Source organism: Miscanthus floridulus, chromosome 19 (genome assembly GCF_019320115.1).
Source record: "Miscanthus floridulus cultivar M001 chromosome 19, ASM1932011v1, whole genome shotgun sequence".
In the NCBI taxonomy this organism is placed as follows: domain Eukaryota; kingdom Viridiplantae; phylum Streptophyta; class Magnoliopsida; order Poales; family Poaceae; genus Miscanthus; species Miscanthus floridulus.
The window spans coordinates 104,571,633-104,595,944 of NC_089598.1; the positions used below are offsets into that span (position 1 = coordinate 104,571,633).

The 24,312-nt window shown below is 44.9% G+C and overlaps 2 protein-coding genes and 1 long non-coding RNA gene across 7 annotated transcripts; 1 reads left to right on the plus strand and 2 right to left on the minus strand.

Annotated features, from left to right (window-relative positions):
• Nucleotides 1–3,195: 3,195 nt before the first annotated feature.
• On the minus strand, nucleotides 3,196–5,257 carry LOC136529254 (probable serine/threonine-protein kinase PBL17). Its single transcript, XM_066522343.1, has 5 exons — nucleotides 4,904–5,257; nucleotides 4,469–4,785; nucleotides 4,098–4,367; nucleotides 3,834–3,957; nucleotides 3,196–3,727 (listed from the first exon to the last, which is right to left on the minus strand). The coding sequence occupies exons 1-5, from the start codon at nucleotides 5,004–5,006 to the stop codon at nucleotides 3,399–3,401; spliced, it is 1,143 nt and encodes a 380-aa protein (XP_066378440.1). The 5' UTR covers nucleotides 5,007–5,257; the 3' UTR covers nucleotides 3,196–3,398.
• A 450-nt stretch (nucleotides 5,258–5,707) lies between these two features.
• Nucleotides 5,708–12,282, plus strand: LOC136527046 (uncharacterized). Of its 2 annotated transcripts, XR_010776666.1 has the most exons (6): nucleotides 5,708–5,870; nucleotides 5,953–6,059; nucleotides 9,905–11,368; nucleotides 11,452–11,627; nucleotides 11,699–11,820; nucleotides 11,922–12,282. It is a non-coding gene; the product is annotated as an uncharacterized lncRNA (long non-coding RNA). The 2 variants fall into 2 exon arrangements; XR_010776665.1 differs by having other exon boundaries at nucleotides 11,699–12,282.
• Nucleotides 12,283–13,205: 923 nt separating this feature from the next.
• On the minus strand, nucleotides 13,206–18,425 carry LOC136527045 (squamosa promoter-binding-like protein 12). 4 transcript variants are annotated; one of them, XM_066519655.1, is made up of 6 exons: nucleotides 18,155–18,425; nucleotides 17,023–17,041; nucleotides 16,333–16,978; nucleotides 15,712–15,848; nucleotides 14,821–15,090; nucleotides 13,206–14,277 (listed from the first exon to the last, which is right to left on the minus strand). In XM_066519655.1, exons 3-6 carry the CDS (start codon nucleotides 16,947–16,949, stop codon nucleotides 13,985–13,987), a joined length of 1,317 nt encoding a protein of 438 aa, XP_066375752.1. In that variant the 5' UTR covers nucleotides 16,950–16,978; nucleotides 17,023–17,041; nucleotides 18,155–18,425; the 3' UTR covers nucleotides 13,206–13,984. The 4 variants fall into 4 exon arrangements, with proteins under 4 accessions (XP_066375752.1, XP_066375750.1, XP_066375751.1 ...); XM_066519653.1 differs by lacking the exon at nucleotides 18,155–18,425 and adding an exon at nucleotides 17,189–17,486; XM_066519654.1 differs by having other exon boundaries at nucleotides 13,207–14,277; nucleotides 16,333–17,041; nucleotides 18,155–18,424.
• Nucleotides 18,426–24,312: the final 5,887 nt, after the last annotated feature.

A 24,312-nucleotide genomic window follows, 5' to 3' on the forward strand; every position in this document is an offset into this window, starting at 1 on the left:
ATCTATAAATATAGTGAGTTAGTTTACTTAAATACCTATATGTGTTAATGAAAAATCCTAACGCGAAGGGTAGAATAAGTAGTTCTAGACATTGGCACGGAAGCAATTTTTATAAACAAAAATTAAATATAATTTATATGTAGTACTTGAATAAAGTTTAGAGTGTAATTGTAGTAGATGAAAATGGAACATTAATTTTTGGAGAATAAATACTATTAGTTAGACGATGAACAATGTCACCTGTGCATCCGGTCACTGCTTTGCTCAACGTCCGGTCATTGCGTCGGTCACTGCGGTTGCACGAGCAACGATCGGACGCGTCCGGTGCCTTCGTGGCAGAGTTCGATTGTCTCTGCCGAGCCCCTTCTTTATTCATTTCTTATTGATCCTTACGTCCGGCTTAGTTTCCATCTTTGTGCTTGGACTTTGCTTGATATCTTGGATCTTCTCTTGTGCTTCTAGGGTCTTGCTTATGGTGTTGATCATCGGATCATCATGTTGCATTCGTCCAAGTCAAGTCTTGCACCCTATTGAACTACAAAACAATTACTTACAAATTTATTAGTCCAATTTGGTTGTGTTGGTCATCAAACACCAAAATCTAAAGTAAATGGACCTATGGTCCATTTTTCTTACAGTGCCTCACCTTCTTAAGAGTATCCAGAAGACTCGCTTGTGCATTTAAAAAAACAGGGTCCAAGATGATTTCAAACTGTAGTACCCAAAAGCAGAGGCTTCTAAAAAGCAGCTTTTAGTTCCTACCTCTTTAGTTGGCTTTTGCCCTTTGGAAGAAAAACAACTTCCAAAAGCCCAACCAAAGGCATCCTTCACTGCCACATCAGCAATACATGTGGAAAGTGCTCTTGGCGATGTCAGCGTGTTCATTTAGTCACACCAATACATATGACGTGATTGTAGCGGCGAGCCACGCGGTCGACATAACAAAAATGCTACTTTCTAGAAATTAAATTAGTTTGGAACATGCTCTTTTTAAAATATTTGTTTTTTTGCTAAATAAAAAATCTGATGAATTGTCGCTCGCGTCCCCGAGCTAAGTTGAGGTTGTGTGCAAAGGACAAAGGAGAGACCCATGTTTCTTTTAATAAGCCCCTTTGAAATGTAGGAATTTCACAGAATTGTACAGAAATTTCATAAGATTCAGTTTATTTTCACATGAAAAACGAAAGAACATGAAAAAAAATCCCACATTCCAAAGGAGACCTAAAAGGGTATTTCTTATGAATAGATTTGTTTTTTTGTCATGGCATTTCCATTGATGTTGCATGAATGAAGAAATATACTTCCTCTGTCTAGAAAACTTGATGGTTAGTTTTGTCTGAACTCAAATTATATAAAACTTGACAAAATTTATACATCCGAATACTAATATTTATATTATATAAAAACAAGTATTATTGGATTTGTCATGCTCATGCAACATATTTTCACAGTACAACCATTTGGTGCCATAAATGTTAGCAGGTTTTCTATGTAATTGGTTAAATTTAAGATAACTTGACTTACGACAAAACTAAAATATCAAGTTTTGTTTGGAAAAAAAGTGATGCCAATCTTGCAGATGTGTCATGCTCCACACCATGTACAGATGGAACTTGCTAGCATCTGGACGTTCGATCCAGGGCGATAGCGTCGAACGGTACCCGCTCAGTTAACGAGCGAGCACCCTAGCGTGTCAGGTCCGCGGGCAAGCGCCCCAGCAGTGGGCCCGCGCCACCCCCGACGTCGCCCACACCGCCAGTCGCTTCTCACGCACGTCCCATATGCAACCCCTGATCTACTTTTGAAACATCCGGATGCAACAGTTGTAACATGCAAAGAAGGCAGATAAAACACTTGAAACATGCGTATGAAACACTTTCAAAAACACCTAAAATACTTGAAAATCATTGACGTATGAAACAACTGAAACCGCTTGAAAAATATGCTTACAACATGCATGTATATGCAACATCTGTATCTACTTTTACAGCATCCAAATGAAAATACTTGCAACATACGTTTGATATAGATGAAATATTTAAAACATATACTTGAAACATACGTGTATAGTCATTGTAACATGTGCAACGTCCTGATCTACTTTTGCAACATCCCGATATACTTTTGCAACACCGATACAAAACACTTGCAACATACCTTTGAAACATTTGAAACACCTGAAACATATGTTTGCAATATGCATTTTTCGCCTTCTTCTTCCGTGTGACGCAGAGTAGAGCGGAGAACGGTCGGGTCTGGCCAGCCGGTGGCAGAGGATGGTGGCCTAGCCTGGTAGCGGCTAGCTGCGCTTGTGCGTGGCCTAGCTCCGGCCAGCGACGACCTTCTCTCTTGGCCGCCTGGCCTGGGCGCAGCGAACGATGGGGCACAACATAGCGCGACGGGGGACGAGGGCGGCAGCGCCCCGGAGTGGGGCGCGGCATGGGATGGAAGCACTGCGAGGGATGGCGGCGGCGGCACGGCGGAGTAGGTTGGGCGGACGCAATCGTGAAGCCGCGATGGCCGAAGCGAGTGAGGAATTTATTTCATAGCGTGCTCAGTAGAGAGTAGAGAGATTGTAGAGCATAGAGGAGAGCAACCCCATTGCGTCTTGGGCCAGACCGCTGCACATACATGCCCAGGAAACGCGCCGTCCAGAGGTACAGATGCACGGTCCGTGAGCATTACGGTGTATATATAGATTACTATTTAGGCGTTGTATGTCTAGCGCTCCACTTTTATTTTGATTGCTCGGCTAATTAATATGTTTTAGATAAGGCTAGGATTCATAAAACAAAGTAAGGGCACGTTTGCAATAACTCTAGCTAACTTCAAGATCTATCTTGGATGATTTAAATATTTATACTTAATCTAAGCTATAACAAAATAAGTCATGGAGATGCACTTGATATATGTATGGCTCTAGATCATACCCTACTCTACGAAGAGTATAGATTTTCTAGAGCTAGAGTTTTGCTAAACAGGGACCAAAGAATAAAATAATAATTTATAAATAAATAATTATGGTGACTACGAGCAACAAAACCTTTAGCAACAGGAACAAGCAAGATCCAAACAGCTTTAAATAGAGCACTAAGGTTAAGAAACCATGGCATTGGCTTAAGAAAAATAGCTATTCGTAATATTTAGTGAGTTCCATCTTATATGGATTTGTTTCTTAAAAGGAACTCATCTAGTCGTGTCCTCGAGTGCTTGAGCCCTTTTTATTCTTTTATACAAATTTATTAATAATTTTATACTCCATGAATATATCGATCGATCAAATGATTACACCAAACATGCCTCCTTCGCCAATGCATATACCCGTACGTAAGCACCTAATTAAGTCGTATGCCGACCCTACTACCTATGGCACGATCTCGCCGGCCGGCCTGCCGGTCTCACCGCGGCGGGGCGTCGTCGGCGGCGAGGACGGCCTCGAGCGTGGTGACGACCCTGGCCATGGAGGGCCGGACCTTGGGGTTCTGGCTGAGGCAGTCGTAGGCGAGGCGGGCCACGCGCTCCAGGCCCATCTCCGGGCCCACCTCGCCCATCCGCCGGTCCAGGATCCGCTCCAGCTTCTTGGGCCGGATCAGGATGGGCCGCGCCCAGTCCACCAGGCTGCCGTCGCGGGCCCCCGCCCGGCTCGGCTCCAGCGCGCGCCGCCCCACCAGCATCTCCAGCAGCACCACGCCGAAGCCGTACACGTCGCTCATCACCGTCAGGTGCCCTGCAATGCATGCGCGGCCGCGGCGGAGGAGAAGCATTATGTCATTGCGGGTGCAGCTGGCTGCCCGCCGTCGTCAGGGAAGAATTAATTGAAGGTCGGTACCTACCGGTGGCTATGTACTCCGGCGCGGCGTAGCCGTAGGTGCCCATGACCCTGGTGGACACGTGCGTCTCGCCGCCCATCGGCCCCTCCTTGGCGAGCCCGAAGTCCGACAGCTTGGCGTTGAATTCCTGGCACATCGAGAAAGGTACGGAGGGTGGTGAGTCTCTCTGATGCTTTTAATTAATTGGTGGCCGCCGGCGCCGGCGCCGGCGGGCCGGGATGAAGGTGAGCCGACGATCGATCGCAGGCAATTCAATAACGAACAAACCGCGTCGAGCAAGATGTTGGAGGTCTTGAAGTCCCGGTAGATGATGGGGCGGTCGGGCCCGTGGAGGAAGGCGAGGCCCCTGGCGACGTGGAGCGCAATGGCCACCCGCGTCGTCCACGACAGGCTGCAGGCGCGGCGGAACAGGTGGTGCTCCAGGCTGCCCTTGGCCATGAACTCGTACACCAGCAGCCGGTGGTCGTCCTCGCAGCAGTAGCCGATGAGCTCCACCAGGTTCGGGTGGCTGTACTGCCCGAGGTAGCTCACCTCCGTCTGCACGCACAAGTACGTCGTCCATCGACGGACGTGGGTGAGATCGAGATTCATGGAGAATCGGAGACACTAGATAGATGGAACACATGCGGATGCCTGACCAGCCACTCCCTGTCGCCCTGGAGGCCCTCCGGGTTGAGCACCTTGACGGCGACCTCCGTGGGAGGGTACCCCTTGCGCACGGCGCCGTCGATGACCCCTCTGTAGACGACGCCGAAGCCGCCCTCGCCGACGATCTGCCCCGGGTTGAAGTCGCCGGTGGCCTTCCTGAGCTCGTCGTACGTGAAGAGCTTGAGGCGGCCGCACGCCGACATGGTCCGGAACTCTTCCACGTCCTTGGGCACGGCCAGCACCAGCATTCCCTCCGACCCCACCTTCCTCAGCTTTGAAGGGGCCGCCGCTGGCCTCGGGGCCTCATCTGCGTGCATACGCGGCGCGATCGGGAACGCAGATCATATATATATATATATATCGAGCATGGATGCAAAGCGGCGGCGGAATCGAGGCCGACTCCTCCAGGTCAGGTGCGTGCGTACCTCGACGGCGGGCCGACGACGACTGGCGCGGCTGGCGCATGTCGCCGCAGCTAGGGAGGATCCAGCGATGCATTTTCCGGAGGATCGATATGTGGCTGATCATTCTGCTTGGGTTGACTCGTTCGTTCGTTCCTCTCCCAGCTGGCCGGCGGTGTCGGGGGCCGGGGGCGGCCGACGCGCGCGAGCGACGGCAGCCTCCGACCACGCGCGCGCGCACGCCGGGGAGAGACGGCACGGTGTGCTCTCGGCTGGGTCGATGCCGATGGAGGAGGCACGGTGAGCTGCTGTGGGAGAGACGAATGAATAGGCAGGGATCGGAGACGAGCGGCGGGGCCAATGGTCGGAGCAGGGGCGGCCCGAGCTTTTGGGTGGTGGCCAGCCCGCCTCGCCCCCTGCCTGCTTTGCCTTAATTTGGCGGGCAACAGCGAGCGATCCACGCGCTCACGCGCCTGCTCCGTGCATGTTGGTCAGGCCGTCAGCCGTCGCGGCAGCGCTCGGGAACTAGTAGTGAGCAAAAGACCATATTTATGGTCATTTGAGCAAGCTCGATGTCATCAAACATTAGCCAAACAGAACTTCAAATCAAAAGAAAGAAAATCTCAAGGTTCCTTTTTTTTTTGAAAAAAGGGAGAAAAGCCAGCCATTATTTGGGCCTTTAATCTGACCTGGAAGAGCAGTTGGGCCTGTTAATCGTATGGGCTATTCTTTGGGCCAGGCCCATCGTGTTCACCGAAGCAGTCTCTCTCCTGAGTCCTGACTCGCGGGGCGACTCCATTGCGATAGCGGCAAATGCGCGCAGAAGAAGAGGGGCGCACAGAGCCAGAGAGGTTAGGGTCGTCGTCGGAGAGGACGAGCGGAGGGAGGGCGTCGGCCGTGCTAGGGTTAATGAAGCGCGGACGCCGCTGTGGGCCTTTCCCTCGAGGTTTCGCGGCGAGGTGCGAGTGCGATGCGGGCGCGCGGCGAAAGGGTAATGTTAGCATTTTCTTTTTCAAATTGGTTATTCTTATTTTCTGAAAGCTCCTAAATTCTGGGTCTTTGTATTTGGACAGTCTACCGGTGGTCGAGGGAGGGAACCTGTAGGATCTCCAACCAAACAAACATGCTATCCCACGTTGGCTGAGACTGGCTTTAGCTTCAACTGATCCATCAGCATTAGGTAAGTTTATAGGTTTCTTAGCATTTTTATGGCGTTTCTAGCCAGTTCATGTTGCCCAGTTTTAGTAGATGATTTTTCCCTCAGCATAATTGAAGAAAAAAAATGGAGACTTATTCTAAAAAAAAATGGAGACTTAAAACAATTATTATCACACTTGTTGCAGTGAACAACTGCATCGGGCAAAGATATACATTAGCCAACTCCATAGTCCATATCAAACTGGAACATGATAGCATGTAATGGCAAATAAAGCACAACTGTGGATATGTTCATGTGCTGTATTCACCTTATTTCGACACGAATAAAAACACTCTGAGTTGACACATAGGTACATACAGATCATTGTCAAATAAAAAGATTACAGATGTGCATAAACTCAGTCTTAGGCTCTGTCAGAATATTACAATAGCAATAGGTTTTCGAAAAAAAATATTACAATAGCAATAGTTTGCCATCAATATCATACATTGGACTATTGGAGCATTGGACAACAAGCAAAACAATAATAATTGGGGAGAAGTGGCAATTCGGCATTTGGCTTCAGTTTCTTGACAACACAGATTCAGATTGACAGGAGTTTGCTTTAGAAAACAAATTTATTCAGAGTGGACTGCAAAGGCGTGTAGACAAGCATACTGCAGGACAGCAGCGAACTTTGAGCAAAGGAGGGAATCTAGGCCTCGAAGATTACGAAAGAGGAAGCCTGGTATGCATACAGGAAGGTTTTTAAGGGATTGGAGGTTAAATTTGCGTCTTGTGGCATGGAGGGCAGGAGTAGAACATAGGTGGTACGGACTGCTCCCATTGGTCCGTACCTGCATAAAGTGAAAAGTTCATAAGAAAACACAACAGAATTAACAGCAGGCACATTTACTATATCTAATTATCTTTCTCTTTATGCTTGGGAAAATAAATAAATTGCTACACACAAAAACAAATGAACATTAAAAATAATGTAATATTAGTGCCTTGAAGATATCACCTTTTTGCGCTGTCAGCATCTTCACTGGATATCCATGTCGTCTCTTGACCTTGAAGAGGACTCCTGATTGGTGTTGGGAGTTGAGTCTGAACTCTGAATAGGACTAGCAGTACAAGCATTCTTCACAACACTGTCATCAACATGGAGCTCACTCTCTTGCAAATGAGGGATAAGAGGTCCAACATCACTAGATTGGTCTTTAGTTGGCTGTTGCTTTGCCTGTTCAGAATTATGATGAGTTTCTGCCATGGAACTAGTTTGACCAGCTTTGTCTCCATCATTGCTAGCACAAGATTTTGTATTCTGAGTAGTGCCTTTAGCACCCCTGTTATACAAACAGAAAGCTTGATTAGATAGTAGTGCTCGACTGCTCGTGATCATATCATGCATTTTAGTATTTTTTACAATAAAGGGAGTAGTAATGAGTAATGACAGCTTCTATGAGTGCCTGAGTGGTCACAGTGGAGTGGTGGGGTCGATGACCATGCTTTGGGTGGTTCCTTCACCTTCAGTCGCGGGTGGGGTGACGGACTCCGGTACAGTGGTTTGGTTTGCTTCTGGGGTTCTTTCTTCATTAGATGTAGTACTGGTCACTACTTCCTGAGCTAATGGATTCTTTCTTTTCTCCACAGTCAAGTCTATTTCTGTGCTCTGTTCCATAATCTGAGTCTCCGTCACAAAAATAGATGATGGACCAGCTTCATATCCCGCATCTGGTTTAGTTTGCAAGTCATTGTCTTCATCACTATCATCATCTGTATCCTTTACAATTAAGGGTTCTTTTCCTTTTTCTGAGCTTAGTGGTTTGATGTGCTCGTAAGATTTTTGTGCATCAGCCAAAAGCTTATGACCAGACTTTGTATCCTGAGTAGAGTATTTAGGACCCCTGTTATTGTTATACAAATAGAGAGCTTGGTGTGAGAGTGGTTGCTATCTTGTTGTTCAATTTTCAACAGAGGTGGTAATAAGGAACAATTATAAGGATTGCTTCAATGGGTGCTGACCTGGGTGGAGTAATGGTGTCAATAATGGCCTTGGTTTCGGTTGCTTCACCTCCAATGGCAGGTGGGGCGCCGGGCTTGTGTGTCTTAGTTTGGCTTCCTCCAGTAGCAGCTCTGCTAGATTTGTTGACGTGCATGTTGATCTCATGAATTTTCACACCCGTTGCGCTGCCTTTCACACTCTTAACAAAATCTGGGTGCATTTCAGACAGATACACACGCTTGAGAGAGAGAATATGCTCAAGCCCCTTTGCCGAGACATCAGTGAGGTTGTCACACTTAGTAAACTTCAGCTCCTCCAGGTTCTTCATGGCTCCTGTGCCAAATGTGCACTCGATCAAGTTTTCCATGGACACGATGGACAACTTCTTCAATTTACGGTAGCTCCCCTGTGTACAACTCAGTTTCGAATATGTGGAGGCATTGCATATGGAGAGGAGGAGGTCCCAAAGGCCTTGCAGATTGTTAGCATAGGCGCCTGATAGGGCTGTTATGGGCGCCATGAAAGATCTTGGTGAACTACATCACTTCCTCGGCATGCATGTTCAGTGAAGTGGTGATGGACTCCTGCTCTCACAGCGACAGTACATGCTGGATATCCTCGATCGCGCCGGAATGGCTGAGTGCAAGCCATGCTCTACTCCAGTGGACACCAATCCTAAGGTTGCTGCCGCTAAGGGGGGCCCTGTGTCTGATGCTACCGACTTCCGCAGTCTTGCTGGAGCCCTTCAGTACTTGACATTCACCCGCCCAGACATTGCATATGCCGTTCAGCAGGTCTGTCTTCACATGCACGACCCTCGGGAGCCTCACCTCGCTGCTCTGAAGCGGATTCTTCGCTATGTTCGGGGCACACTCCACCTCGGTCTCCTGCTGCGACCTTCCACTTCGACTGATCTTGTCGTCTACACCGACGCTGATTGGGCTGGTTGTCCGGACACTCGCAAGTCCACCTCGGGCTATGCAGTGTTCCTTGGTGACAATCTTGTTTCTTGGTCCTCCAAGCGCCAGAACACAGTATCAAGATCAAGTGCTGAAGCTGAATATCGCGCAGTGGCTAACGGAGTTGCAGAGGCAACTTGGCTACGCCAGCTTCTCCTAGAGTTGCATGCCCCTCTTCGGTGCGCCACACTAGTATACTGCGACAACATCAGTGCCGTCTACATGACCTCCAACCCGGTGCAACATCAGCGCACCAAGCACATCGAGATTGATCTTCACTTCGTCCGGGAGCGAGTCGCCATTGGTGACCTTCGTGTTCTGCATGTTCCCACCTCTTCGCAATATGCAGACATCTTCACCAAGGGGCTGCCTACCTCAGTGTTCACGGAGTTCAGGTCCAGTCTAAACGTGCAGAGTGGCTGACGATTCGACTGTGGGGGCGTGTTAGCATAGGCGCCTGATAGGGCTGTTATGGGCCTGGTGTTAAGGCCCATGCGGCTAGTGCCTTAGGGGTTAAGTTAGATTGATAAGGCAAGGATCACCGTTGATTGGGTGTTTCTATAAACCCTCCGGATCCTTGCCTATATATATATATTGTACCCTGTACTCTTGATATCAACCTATCAATCCCGAGACATATTTGCTCTCACAGATGATGTAACACGTCAACATCCAACTTGCTGTCCCAGAGATACAGATGTGTGAGGGAACATATCATGGAGATACGGTCTGCAGACAGTTTTCCCATATCACCACCCAGCTTTAGCTTGCGGATATTTTCTCCAATTTTTAGACCCTATATCAAACCGGCTCCTGTCAGGTGTTGCTTCTTTATTTTTGTGAGGCTTACCATCAGATATGTTTTCCTTTTTATCGACAGGCTCCACACCTAGTGATGTGTTTTTCTTTTCTTTTCCCAGGTCCTCATCATATGCGGTTATAGCGAGTGAGTGAAGGAACCCCATATTGCTGACTGCAGAACATATGTTCTTGGATGATGCAGTTGATACTTTGATTGATAGTTTCCTGAGGAAGCTAAGGTGCAATAATTCCTGCTCCAAATTTCCTCCATCCACAGTACCAGACAGCGTCCGCAGATTGACCAACAATCGCAGGCCTTCACTGATAAGAACGGACTGGTTACGGAAGGATTTTGCAAGATGGAGATGCCTCATTTCTGTAAATGCGGACACATCATCCAAGCTTGTCATGTAGTTGTCCCTGATATCAAGGCACAACAATTTCTTGAGCCTGTTGAAGGACGCAGGCAGATCCTCCAGTTGTGTGTTCCGCAGGCCGAGGTACCGCAAGCAAACAAGGCATCCAATACTGTGCGGTAGGCGGCCGAGACGGGCTCCTTCAAGTTCTAGCGTCCGTAGAAGCCTGTATGCGCTGCGTCTGATTGGCAGCCTGTGTGGGCATCTGAATGAAAGCTTAAACTCTTTGGTTCCAAAATATAGCAGGGAACGAAGTCGGATGTCCCTGTGGAGCGTCTCCGATACCTCTTTAACTCCATCTCCATGCATGGAGAGCACGCGATAGATGTTGTTGAGCTGGGTGGGGACACCGGATGTGTATTGCCAGGCACAAATCTGCAGAATTTCAGTACCTTGCACATTTTTAACGCAAAGGGACGGATATGCTGGTTTATGCTGCATTTGAGCACTTTGCCATCAACGCCTTTCTTCTTTTCAACGAGCAGATTCTTTCTGATGAGGACCTGTAGCTGGCTCTCTGCTTCATGCTCTTGGCTGTGAAGCAGACTGTCTTGTACGAAACCTTCTGCCATCCACAGTCGAGCAAGCTTCTGTGCTGATATTTCCAATCCTTCTGGAAAAGCCAGACAGTATAAGAAGCCACGCCAGATGCTGAGGGATAATGTGTTATCATCCAGTGCTATGGGTGGATCAACCTTTCCTATTTCTCTATTTCCGTTTATCAGCATGCCATTGATCCGCTCCTGGATTTCATCCCACCTTTCAGATGGATTGGTCTTAAGGAGCTTCCCCGCCGTCTGTATGTTCCAAGGGTTGCCCATGCATTTCACCAATACTTGTTTCAGTATAGTGATTTTCTTGGCCACTTCAGTTGCTTGTAAATCATCATCCCCAAGTTTGTCGGTATCCTTCCACTCAGATAGCTTTCTTAAACTCATCCCCGTGGAATCCGGGGAAAGCTACATGCACAAGTAACTTGTGTGCATCGCTTGCTTCAAGAGGGTTAATCATAATAGTCTTACTATCATTTTTGGTATCATCTTGTAGGACATCATCTTCTATATTTTTTCTTGTGGTCAGACAGATGATCTTTCCCTTGCAACCTTTCAAGACGTGCTTCAGAGTATGCAAAGCACAAGTGTCTTCGACATCATCCAGCACTATCAAGTAACGTCCTTTACCCTCTCCATGGAAGGTTTCTTGCACCTTATTCATTATCTCCAACTCACTGATGGTATTGTCTTCAACAGACTCTTCCACTTGGAGCACCTTTCTCAGGAAGCTTGCCAAACCTGTAATTTTTGCCGTATAGTCTACCCAGGAACATGGACCGAAACTGCTCCTGACATGGTTGTCTTCATACAAACTCTTCACTAGTGTGGTCTTCCCTGAGCCTCTCTCCGATGACGAAGATCACAGAATGATTGTAACTCCCTCTCAGAAGTTTCTTTACCTTGTTTGTGTTGTCCATTCCAAATACTGTTTTTGCCGTCTCAGAGTGAGAATACCGGGCGAAAGGGGAGATCTCACAAAGCTGTTGCTCCAAAAATTTGGAAGAATTACTCTCAAACTGCTGCACCTTATCTGGTTTACTCCTTATGCAGTTCTTGATGGTCGAGGTGAGGTCTTTGATTGACTTCTTCCCAATAGCTGACTTCATTACAATTAAGTCACCAACCTCGAAGCCACGTATCCTGTACATTGTGATCTGATCTTCCAGGCAAAAGGCTGCCTCTTGGGCTTTATTGATCCACCTGCAGACCTGGTCCTGCTCAGGATTTTTTATCCCACCAGCAACGATGAAAGAAGCGTAGTTGATGTAGTTCTCAATTTCTTGAAGTTCTCGTTCAGCCTCGTTGATTTTGTTTCCTGATCTGATTTCATCAATGTCTTCCTGTAGACATAGCTTCCAGCGGGCCCTTTTTGTAACTTCCAAAATTAGTTCCACATAAGACCGTATTATATAGGCCTGGAAACCGAAGGGATCCAGTCCAAGCATTCTGTAATCAACCTTCTAATGGAGGAGCTGCAACCAGAAACATGAGTAAGCACTATCTTTTTGTGTTGAATGAAATTTAAGATTTTTTATGTCAAGAATACAATCAATAATCTAGCTTTGGTTCTATTCTATCTATTACTCCTGTCCTAGTGTGTACTTTAGAATCAAACGTTTGCAAGGTTCGACCAATAATTTGACAAACTTTACCTAGATTTGGCGACGTGAAATGTCCGTCTACTTTGGTACTTATTAGACCACCGTGGTTCATTAGCTAACCATTCTACGTAAGCATCTGTTCTATTTTAAAGCAAGAGTTGATCAATCAAATCTATTTATCCCATTTTATCTTCCAGTTCTTACTACGGTGCTAGACCATAGCCAAGTCGTACCGTATCACACGGCGATTCGCGAACCAATGTATCCCAGCTGGTTATCTCGAAACACACGCCCCTTTTGTACCCCAGGTATAAGCAAGACCAACCCACCACTCTTCTGTCAAGGGGTCCAGGTCTCCAGGCACAAGCAGTCATGGTGTGAGCGGTTGTGGGCGATTCACCGCGACGAAGTGTCAAAGAATCAGCCCGTAGAGAGTATTTGATCTTGCGCGGATCAAGGGGGAGCTACACCCTTACGCGGGTGCTTCAACGAGGATTAGTGGGAAGTGACGACTCTTCGATACCTCGGAAAAACATCGACGCGTTCCTCTTTCTCTCTTTATTTTGAGCAATTCAATTCATGTCTCTATATTCCTAGAATTACCATGCTAGAGTATAATTGGAACATAGGGTGCAAAACTCTTGTGCGATAGAATAATAGAAACACTTCTAGGCATAAGGGGGTGAAATGGAAGTGTATGGCTTAATTATTAAAAAAAATTTAGAATTAGCTCAATTTATTTCCTTTCGGACATCTTATCCTTTCAGATGTGACACATGGTGGATATATGCTGCAAATGACGGCAGTCTTCTCGTTTGCCTGCAAAAACATGTCTCGTTTCATCAAAAAGAAAAAAAAAAACATGTCGCTACTATTCGCTTCAGGTAGATTGTCATTGTAAACGGATTCATGGAGATCCACCGCTCTGGAAGTAGATACTGCTTTGCTTGGTAGCTTACAGTCACACTCACACTCACACAGACAGCTGGCGCTCGACATTTCCCCGTGACCGTGAGGCGGGACAGTGAACCCGCACGGGCACGGCACTGCACATGAGGTGCATCAGGCGGCAGGCCCATCGTCTGCTCGGTAGTCATCAGTGGTAGAGCAGAGAAACAGACATGAGAGCCAAACAAAATCTTGGGCCAAGTACACGACCACATCGTCATCAGACACAAAAGTTACACCACCATCGTGTACGTCTGTAGTGCCGTTGACGCAAGAAACCACATTACCAGCCATGAATTTTACTTGAATAAAGTTCTCTAACGGCAACGCCGAAACCTAGTTCAGCAGAAACACACAACTGATCCTAAAACTATAAATACTGGTGGGAATCGTGCGAAAAAAAATTAAAATCTTGCCTCATATTGTTCCTCCATCTTCACCTCACTCCTCGATCCTCACCCCAAATGATAGAGGGACTCACATTGTGCAAACATGTCATTGCCCGTTTTGATCAAAAGACACCAAACACTGTCTAAAGTCCAAACACTGTCACCGGCAGATTCAAATCAGAGCCGCAGATTACTATCAAAATGACTAACCAGAAGTTCCCAGGCCCTCGAGATGGCATGGGAGGTGCGCCAGTTCCTGAACCTGCGCAGTTCCTTATTTATCTTTCACTTTCACCATGTTCGTAGGTGCGCCAGTTCCTGAATCTGCGCAGTTCCGTCAAGTGGCGGAGGATCACATTGCCATAACCTTCCCTGGGACGGGTTCAGAGGATGCCCAGCGGCGTCGTTGGAGCCGCCGACAGTGGCGAGGGGCGGCAATGCACCTGCAGCATCCGCGTGAGAAGTAGTCTGCTGGATGACGGCTGAACTTGAGCCCCACAAGCCGTCTGACAGAAGAGAGAGAGCACGCCCAGGTTCTGGGGCTCCGTTATTCGAGTTGGAAGCGGCCGCGGAAGCTTCCACACCTGAAATTGTTAGAGATGAAAAATGTGCATCAGTAGCGCAGAACTGTAATACTAAGCTTGCTCCTGTTAACTCTGAACTTGCAAGATAGGATATGTGTTCGTTGTCTTTCTCCAGATGATAGACTCAGGGGAAGTAAATGTAAAGGAATATAAGCTACTGCAAATGGATGAACTAATTTCTGGGTTTTCCCAGCCCAGAACAACACGCTTAGAAAGTACCATGGTGATAGAAAATGTGTAACGTTAATGGTGTATGCAAATTGGAGCCAGAAAGAACAAGGTGCTGGCTCAGTATTGTGAAAGGTGAAACTGCGAAGAATTATAATGATCGTGTAGATAACCTGTTGTGATGTCACCTAAAAAAGCAGTGCTTACTGAGAATAATCATTCAAATAATACGAGAGACCATCTGGGCAGTTTCTTAGGAATTGTAAAAGTTAATCTCAGTCAGATACTTCATTAATATGGTTAACTTTTAGTGCTGGCAGAGTTTACTGTTTAACCTTCTCAGGTTCAGTAATAGATCTGTAGATTAGAATGTACCTTGGTTAAGGACCTTCGTGTTGGTTCCCTTGAATGGCATGAACCCATCGAAATTATGATGATGTCCAGTGTGAGCCACAACACTAGTTGATATCTGGGGGCTTGAGAAATGCAGCTCATCATGGCCTACTGTTTTTGTTGGCTGAACTGACAGATGTTTCATTTCCATAAATTTGAAGCCTCCCAAGTTATCCCATGAAGGAACTGCACTGCTTCTCACTTGGCCATAAAGAGGTTGACTAAAGAAAAGATTTGTCCTCTGGCTTGTATCTGCAAATGCAAATAATACCAGCATTAAGACTAAAGTGTTCCATAACAACAACAACAACAACAACAACAACAACAAAGCCTTTTAGTCCGAAGGAAAATTGGGGGTAGGATAACTAAAAATGTTTCTACACAACTAAAGATAATACATCTAGAGAGAAAACAGGAACATGCTAAGGATAATCCCGCTCGCGAATAAAACATGCTAAGGATAATCCCACTAAAAGAGAAGTTATACAGTCATGGTATGTGGTTACTACAAGTGTCATGAAGTTGGATAAGTCCTTGACTAATACGGTGAATATGAATTTGCAAAGATCTGAAGTCTGAACCAATGTTTATTTTTACTACTTGAAACATGTATCATCATTTTATTCAGAAGCATAAATTGACTAAAGAATTTGCATTCAATCATCAATCTGAAAATATGGGCAGAACCGCTCAACAAGTTAGCAGATTAGCCATTTGATACCTATATAAAGTGCTCTCTTTTTTGCAGGAAATATAAAGTGCTCTTTTAACATATAAGATTCAGAAGCGGGCCGCGCAGAAAAGTAAAGAGGTACTGAATCAGTAGCATGTAGCTCATTAGCTTAGAAGGTGTTTTTGAGATCTCAGTACTACCATAAAACATTGTCGAGAGCCGTGATGAATTGAATGAAATTGTATCTGCCTGTGGTTTCCTCCGTCGTGCATTATGATGAGTAAGACGCCTACGGCAGCTTCGTTTGTTCTGATCAAACTCCGCTAAACCATGAAACCTACAAACAGTGAAGGATTAAAAAAAGAGGCAAATGAAGCTTCATTATGTCAATAACAAATCAAAATGTAAATGTTAGTTATAAGCTTGTCTGCAATTTTCCCTTCTCAAGATGTTGTATCAATAGTTCAACACTCCACTTAGGCACTCATACACCATTACAACTAATGCCAGAAACAAAAAGGAAACACCAATTTTTCTTCACTATTCGTTTCATGCTAGCATTCCTGTGCACCTCAATCAGTAAAGGATAAATAAACATAAATATCATGAGTCTGAGCCAAGCAAAATAATTGAGCATCATGTAGACTAGCACTGGTCCACTTCGTTCTACAACTAAAGTAGGTGGTGGTATTGCTTTCAGCTGGTCACATTTTCAAAGATCCCTCCCTCATTAAAGATGCCAAAAACTGTAACTTGGCAAATACAAATAGGAATATTGTAGAATGAAAACAGAACACAGATTAAACGTAAGGAAATCTCACCGGCTACACTGTTGGCAAAACCGGCGCTCTAGACCAGCAACAACCACTTTGGGAGCTTTAGAATGGACTACACAGACTTTGTGCTTGCGGTTGTAATCTTTAGCAGAAGACAGGTCAACTTTGCAACCTTCAACCTGACAGTACCAGTTCTTTGCATTCTGCTGAGACACCTTAGTCTTCTTGACCACGGTGGCTGCAGAAGTAACATCTGAAGGTGCAGAAACCTTGGCATCCTGTCCTCCGCAGACATTTTCGAAGTAAGCCCTCTTTCCAAGCTTCAGACTAATTAATGGCTCTCCTTGGCTGAAAGCTATCATTGACGATGGAGAATTCCCCGGGTCATCGACTCTACCATTGGTGCCCGTGTTCTTAACATGCCTCTGAACAGCGGCAAAATTGAACTCTAAGCTGTTCCCTACTCCAGAGGGTGAATCAATGGATGCTGAAATAGAGCTCTTGGATGAACCATGCCCTAGCCCTGAGCTAGAAGTAAGAGTACCGCCAGATGAATTGGCAGATCCATGCCTTGTAACTGCATTCGAGACAGATGGCACTAGATGTTCCCAATCCCACACCATGGAGTTCTTCTGATTCCAGTTCATCCCAAAAGAACCCATGCCAGAACTGAAGATCTCAATCCTTCCAAGAAGAATAATTAGAAAATCTCAACTGCCCCCCCCCCAACCTGTGTATGTGAAAGCTGGCAGCACTGCAGGGAAGAATAGAAAGAATAAATGTCAGAGACAAAGTGCGGGACTGAAACAGATACAGATAGAGTAAACTCAACTGCTTACAAAACTTATAATTCCCAAAAGATGTAACAAGTATAAAAAGACTATGCCAATGAATCAGAGACCTCAAATCCCTCCTCTGACGAAACAGAAATAACACAACCAAATCCTGCACCTATTCCTGAACCTTTTGTTGCCAATCAGCAACACCGCACAAGCCTTGAAGTCAGACTAACTCAGCGAGATGAACCAGGAACCGTGGCATGCCAATCGTCTGCCAACTAAAGGAGCTGCGGCGCCATTATCATCGACTCGACTGAGCTCTCACCTGGCCTTTGAGGTCTCTATCATGCATGCCTCCCCTATCCTCAGCGGCTCAGCCGCATCTAGGTTGGCCCTATCCTATATCCCTATCCACCATCACAACCACCCACATTTAAACCCTCTCTAATCTTTCGCAGCAATTACCTCAGCACTGCATTATTTGCACAGCCTTACTGTTCCCACCAACACAAGAACCAATAGGCATCGAATCCAGTTGCTTTTTGGGAGGCAAAGAGGATGCAAACCATAAGAAAAGGAAAAATTTTATATAATATACAGAAAAAGGGAAGGGAAATGCTGGATGTGGAATCAAGCATCTAACCCCCTTTACTCGAAAGAATCTTTATTCGATTAAAATTCTACCCTATCAGGCAAAACCAAGAACCATAATGAGGACCAAGAAAGCAAGAAGACAAAGAGGGCATGACTCACAAAGATCCAACAGACACGTACGAGATGGCAACCTTCCTCCCACCTCTCTGTCCATGAACCCCACCTGATGCAGGAAGAGGGTGAGGCCCAGTGGATGGCTGCCTCAGCATACAGTACAGGCTACAGCAGCCAGCATGCACATCAGCACATGCTTCAACCACCCCACTGCTCAAAAAGAAAAAGAAAAAAAAGAGAGAAAGGAAGGGAAGAACTGGACAGTGAACAACCCCAAGATGGCGATTCCCTTTTCCCAATCGGAGCGGGTTGGGGAAAGATCTATAAAAAGGAGAGATAATATTCGAATTTACTTCAAAGAAAGCATACTAATTCCTAACCTGATTGCAGAGGGTGCTGGTGCTATGAAGCCATGGGGTTGCTTGCTTTTCTACCTACGCTCTCCAGATTCCAGAGTGCCACTGCCAGGTGCCAACAGCTGCTCGCTCCAGTCCACCAAATGATGTTTGCTCTAGGCTTTTTCTTTCCGTGCTCCAGGAATCCAGGGTGATCTTTGCTTTGCAGCTGGTGTTTGGTCTGATCATTGGTGTCATGGGCTCATGGCCAGTGTATAAAGGGTAGGGCAGGATTCATACTGGTGGGTTGGGTAGAGGACAAACCACTACAGTTCTTTCTCATCAATCAGTGTGCACAACAGTAGGATCATGTGCAGGTTGGGTGGGCTCAACGAGGCCTAGTTTAGTTTATCCTCTAAACTTTACTCAATTTCTCATTAAATATCTGAACACATATATAAAATATTAAATATAAATTAAAAATAACTAATTGCACAGTTTAAGACTAGTTTCTCTCCTAATTAGGCTGTGATTTGAAAATGTGGTGCTACAATAACACATATGCTAATGTTGAATTAATTAGGCTTAATAAATTCGTCTCATGGATTACCGATTGATTCTGTGATTTATTTTTTTTATTAATATCTAAATATCCGAATACCCCATATAACACCCGATATAAGGCCGTGTTTAGTTGGCCGAATTTTAGAATTTGGGCTACTATAGCACTTTTATTTTTATTTGGTAATTAGTGTTCAATCATGAACTAATTAAGCTCAAAATGTTCGTCTCGCGATTTCCAATCAAACTGTGCAATTAGTTTTTTTATCTATATTTAATGTTCTATGCACGTATCGTAAAATTCAATGTGATAGCTATTTTAGCACTTTTTGAGAATTTGGATTTGGAAGTAAACGCGGCCTAGCACCTCAAATTTTACGCTATGTATTTAAGAAGTCCTGAACGTGAACGGGAAATCTGAAATCTCATGGCCACCCACAGGCCAGGTGCAACCTTTCACAGTCACATCCATCCCCCTCCCTTGGTCAGATCCTCTACAGCGAGTCCACTGTTACATGTCGTGGTTGGTGATGGTTGGCCTAAAACAGGGATTTTCTTTTGGGAAAAAGGGAATAGCAAGTACCGATGCTAGTCCATATCGCTGCAGAAATCCGGCCCCCTTGTATTTTTCTACTGCAAGAGGAGCCAACAGGGACAGGCCACTGCCCCAACTGTTGCTCTTAAACATGAGATGGCACATGGAAAAGGATGAACAAATTAAGTACCCCGTTTGTTTAATACATTCACTAGCTAAAATCACGGCATTAGTAGTAGCGAACAAAAAAGATGCAGTGATTAAGACATTGTGTCAGTCTTCGCCGCCAATGGGAATACTTTCTCATCTATCTATCTGTCTATATATATATATATATATATATATAGAACTACTATCCTGTAGCTGGCTACAGAATAACTTATTCTGTAGCCACTTTGAGTTACGATAATTACTATGTTATTTTACGAGATTATAGTAACTCCTTACTAAGTGGTTTAATATAACGTTATGGTAAATATCCCCATGTGTTATAGTAACCCAACTATCGTAAATATGTATTTATATTATGGTAAATTAGTATATAAAATTATAGTAAATGGAGGTGGATACAGAATAACTTATTTTGTAGCCGGCTACTGAATAGCCTCTCCCTATATATATATATATATATATATATATATATATATATATATATATATGACAAAATATTAGTGCGAACCACTCTTCCGATGTACTACCTCTGTCTAAAAAAAATACAACTATGAGTTGCATGCCACAAAAAATAAATCACTTTTAATCAAGTTTTTAGTGAATAATATTCACAGTTATGTCTTTAATAATTTATTATGAAAATACATTTCATAATTAATATGATAGTATTTATTTTGTATCATAAACATGGATACTTTTTTATTCATAATTGATCAAACCTAAGATACTAAAACGTCACACTGTACTAGAATTACACGGAGTTAGTAGTACAAGTTATGAAAACTGTTTTGAGATGCATACTAAATGTCTTCAAATGATGCACAGGTACGCATTGATACTAAAATTCATATGGGAATTTTCTCACTCCGGGTATATTTTGCCTTTTATTCTACCTAGTGGAGATGCACCTGAAATATCATGTTCGCCGCAGTGATTTTTCGCAGATTAAGTTTGCATCGAATGTTTTCTGCACCATCTGCTACTACTATCACTTATTGCTTGCAATCAAAAACAGAAGATTTGCAGAGAGAGAGAGAGAGAAATAGGGCAACTAAATAAACCGGTTCCTAAAGAACTAGAAACATAGGCGCGGCAGGATATGTATCTTGTGATTTAAATGGATTACCAGACCAGTATACTATTCTCTGCCTTTGATAAGCAGATTTGTCACTATTGTTAATAGATTTAGATAACCAGCAATAGTAATTAGTGATTTACTGTATTCGTCTTAACAATGTTCCCCAATAACTAGCTTGTTTTACATTCTCAAACTATCAGCATGCTTTCCTTAGATGTCACCAGAACTACTGCTCCTTCCTCCTGTCCTGGGGGGCGGGGGGCGAAAGAATATCCAGATATTCACAAACACCAGCGGCCCGTTCGTTGGTTTTCCCAGATATTCACAAACATCAGCGGCCCGTTCGCTGAACTCGGCTGGTGCTGGTTTGTTGTGAGAAAAAAACACTGTTGACTGACTGATAAGGCCTGAGTAAAACCAACAAGCGAACATGAGAACCGAATATCCAGATATTCACAAACACTAGCGGCCCGTTCACTAGTTTTCTAGGCTAGTAAGCTCGGCTGATGCTGGTTTGTTGGGAGAGAAAAACACTGATAAGGCCTGAGTGAAACCAACAAGCGAACATGAGAACTACTTCTCCTTCCTCCTGTCCTGTCCTCCAGTGGCTCTTCCTCTACCTCAAGTTTCCCTTGCTGTATCTCTAGAACCTTCTAGAGCCTTCTCGGTGTTCCCCAGATCCTCGATTCCCCCTGCTTTGCTTCCTTCTTGTTTCCATCCATTACTCTCTCATACTGTATCGGGTACTGGAGCTTGTTAATGGAGTACATGTGATTGGCTGTTAACAATGTACCTTCCAAATTTGTAAACAACAAAGTGAAAAGAAAAGGGCAACAGTCAACGTTGGCCAGAACTTCATAGCTCCTAGGCAGTGTTTTGTGAAGGCTATATATTTATCATTAAAAGTGGACAATTATGTTGTATGGACGTCATGGTTCAACAGATAAAACCATAAATCACAACACTCAAAATGACAATACAAGATAAAACTCTATAGTTAGGACCTTGTAGAGGGGGAAAATGTACAGAATGAATTTAGAAAAGCAAGTCATATCAACCATTAGCATGCATGAATAAGCAGCATGTTCGTTTGGGCTGAAACGATCGTGAATTATTACTGCTGGTTGGTTTAGTATGAGAGAAAAATATTATTCTGGCTTATAATCCACGATCGTTTACGACCAGGCGAACATGCTGAAGAAAGACCGTTCATGAGTATAGCTATATAATAACTCACAATGATTTATATTTGAGATATCTTGGCAATGAAGTCTGAAGCCAACTTTAAGATAGGATCTCATTATGTGATTCATGGTTTCTGATTCCTTAGGAATTTGCGGCCTTTGAAAATACTCGGCAAAAAGATAATTCAGTGCCTCAATAAATTGCAAAAGAAGTAGCATGCCGCCAAGCAGGTAAAATAAACTTTTCCAAAGATTATAATATTCAGAATGATAAAACAATCAGGTGCTTTATTTATCACAAGATAACTAACAAGCATATGGATTTAGCAAGTATAGGTATTGCCGTATTGAATCGGACAGAAAAATTCAGATTGTAGTACACTACGAAATCTAAGGTAATAGCATGCCATCAAGTCGTTAAAGTAAACAGTTCTGAAAATTCTAGTGATGAGTAGCAAAAGATTACTGGTCTACAGTAACAAAGGATAATTTTGATATTTGTGTTAATTTGTCTACCGTGTCAGTTAATCCTACTTGCAGGCAGAACAAAGCAATGGTATAGGACATAGAGCTGCAGAAAAATCATATACTAATTTGTAGTGCCAGGATGAATTTAGAAGATTTCTGGCCTGTGATAAGAAAAGAAAGTTTTGGTCTCATTAGTGTTAATTTCTGTACATGTCAGTTAAGCCTACTTGCAGGCACAACAAAGCAATGGTATACGAAATAGAGCTGCAGAAGAATTGTATCCTAAGTTATAGTGCGACGATGAATTCATATAAACTCTATCATTATGATAATGGTAATACTCAATTTCAGAAAGTGAAGCGGCAATGTGCTTGCACGTTTTAGTTTGGCAGTCCACTGCATGGGCTTGGCCCTTGTTATTGAGCAGCATCGTCAGTGGCCACGCCAACGCAGAGAGAGTCGACGGCTCGACGCGGCTTGACCAATAGGCACAATGGATGCCGCTGCCGCAACAATTGTGTGGTCGCAGTCGTAGATATGCCCGCGCCGGTGGTTCAGCGCAGCATGCCCTTCAGCAATGTGAGTGCGTTGTCCAAGCATGCTGAGGCGGAGCCAAGGACGGATGTCCAAATGACAGCGCTCCGAACGTGCATTTCGTCAAACACTTAGGTGCATCCTTTGAGCGGTTGCACCTTTCCGCATGTCTGCAGGTGTACATCGCGATGGTGAGTTGAAGGGGGTTCTTGGAGAGTGGAGACGCCGCCGTCAAGCTTACCGTGTTGAGGCGCGGTGGAGCAGCCTGCAGCGGCATCTCCGTCGTCATCGAAGGTGTACGCTTTGGCGTGCTTCTGGCTGTGGTACACCGGCGTTCCACATGCCGAAGGGAGGTGGGACGACCTCTCGTGATTCTTTCCTCGCCAAGCCCTTGCTCTGCGCCGCGGTCGTGTTGATCTTCAGTTCCGCCAGCTGCGGATGAATAGTGGGTTTGTTTGTGCGGTAGAGAAGGGTTACCCTAGTCGAGGAGAACGCGTGCGGTGATGGAGGAGCGACCGAGCGAGAGCGCCTGAGAGACGGGCCTGCGGGCGCTAGCTGCTGGCGCGGGGAGCCGGCGACTTGAGACGGCGACGGCCACTCGCAAGTCGCAACGAGGGCCCTGAAACAGTAACCATCGTGTCCGCTTTTGGATGGCCTGATAAAGATCAGACGGCCGAGAACACGTGGTGACGACACGTGGTGAAATGAGAGGCGACGCTGTATGGTGCAGATTTCGTCGAGTAATAAAAAGATGTGTTCACTTGAACCCAGAATGGAACGCTGCAATGGACGCCAACCCAGATGGAAGCGGAGTCGTGGAGGCGAGATAGCGATGAAAACTCTCGTGCGATCGCTTTGCAGGAAGAAGAAGAATCGAAACAGGTAGTAGAACCATGGAGGCAGCAACGGGGGAATAGGACAGGTGTACAGGTCATATAATAGGTCACAGGAGCGCACGAGGAACGAGCCAAGGATCTGGACAAACAGCACGGACGCGACGGACGGACAAGTCGCCGACCAGAAACAAGCAACCTACGAGTACTCCTACTACTGCTACTAGTCGCAGGCAGGAGAGAAGGGGATGTTTGGTTCAGGGCTAAAATTTAGTCTGTGTCATATTGAACGTTTGATACTAATAAGAACGACTAAATATGAGCTAATTAAAAAACTAATTACACAGGAGTAGACTAATTTACGAGATGAATCTATTAAGCCTAATTAAGTCATCATTAGCACATATATTACTGTAGCACAACATTATCAAATCATGGACTAAATAGGTTTAAAAATTCGTCTCGCAAATTAGTCGCAATCTGTGTAATTAGTTATTTTTTTAATCTATATTTAATACTCCATGCATGTGTCATACATTCGATGAAACAGGAACTAAAATCTGGACTAAGAAACCAAACACCCCCTAAAAAAAGCAAGTGTATCTGTGAGTCTGTCGATTTGCGACGAGCGACATAGGATAGGAAGTACTGTAGTGCATGAACAGAACAGGTAAAGGGTAGGTTTCAGATAGGTGCAGCGGAACGGACACGCGAGGTTAGCAAGGAATCAGCGCGAGCGGTTCGGCTGGCATTAATTTTACACTGGAGCTGAAAAACATCATAGCAGCGGGGTTTTTTTTTTGAGAAAAAAATACGCTGAAAAAAAAACTGGCCAGCCA

Excerpts from the sequence above, each read along its gene's own strand:
- LOC136529254 (XM_066522343.1), bottom strand. The coding sequence starts at position 5,006 with ATGATCAGCCACATATCGATCCTCCGGAAAATGCATCGCTGGATCCTC. Across the intron at positions 4,368-4,468 it reads AGGGCGACAGGGAGTGGCTG|ACGGAGGTGAGCTACCTCGG; the intron begins GTCAGGCATCCG and ends TTGTGCGTGCAG. Across the intron at positions 3,728-3,833 it reads GCCGGAGTACATAGCCACCG|GGCACCTGACGGTGATGAGC; the intron begins GTAGGTACCGAC and ends CATGCATTGCAG.
- LOC136527045 (XM_066519655.1), bottom strand. The coding sequence starts at position 16,949 with ATGGGTTCTTTTGGGATGAACTGGAATCAGAAGAACTCCATGGTGTGG. Across the intron at positions 15,091-15,711 it reads GCTCTCGACAATGTTTTATG|ATACAAGCCAGAGGACAAAT; the intron begins GTAGTACTGAGA and ends TTGCATTTGCAG. Across the intron at positions 14,278-14,820 it reads CACGAAGGTCCTTAACCAAG|GTGTGGAAGCTTCCGCGGCC; the intron begins GTACATTCTAAT and ends TAACAATTTCAG.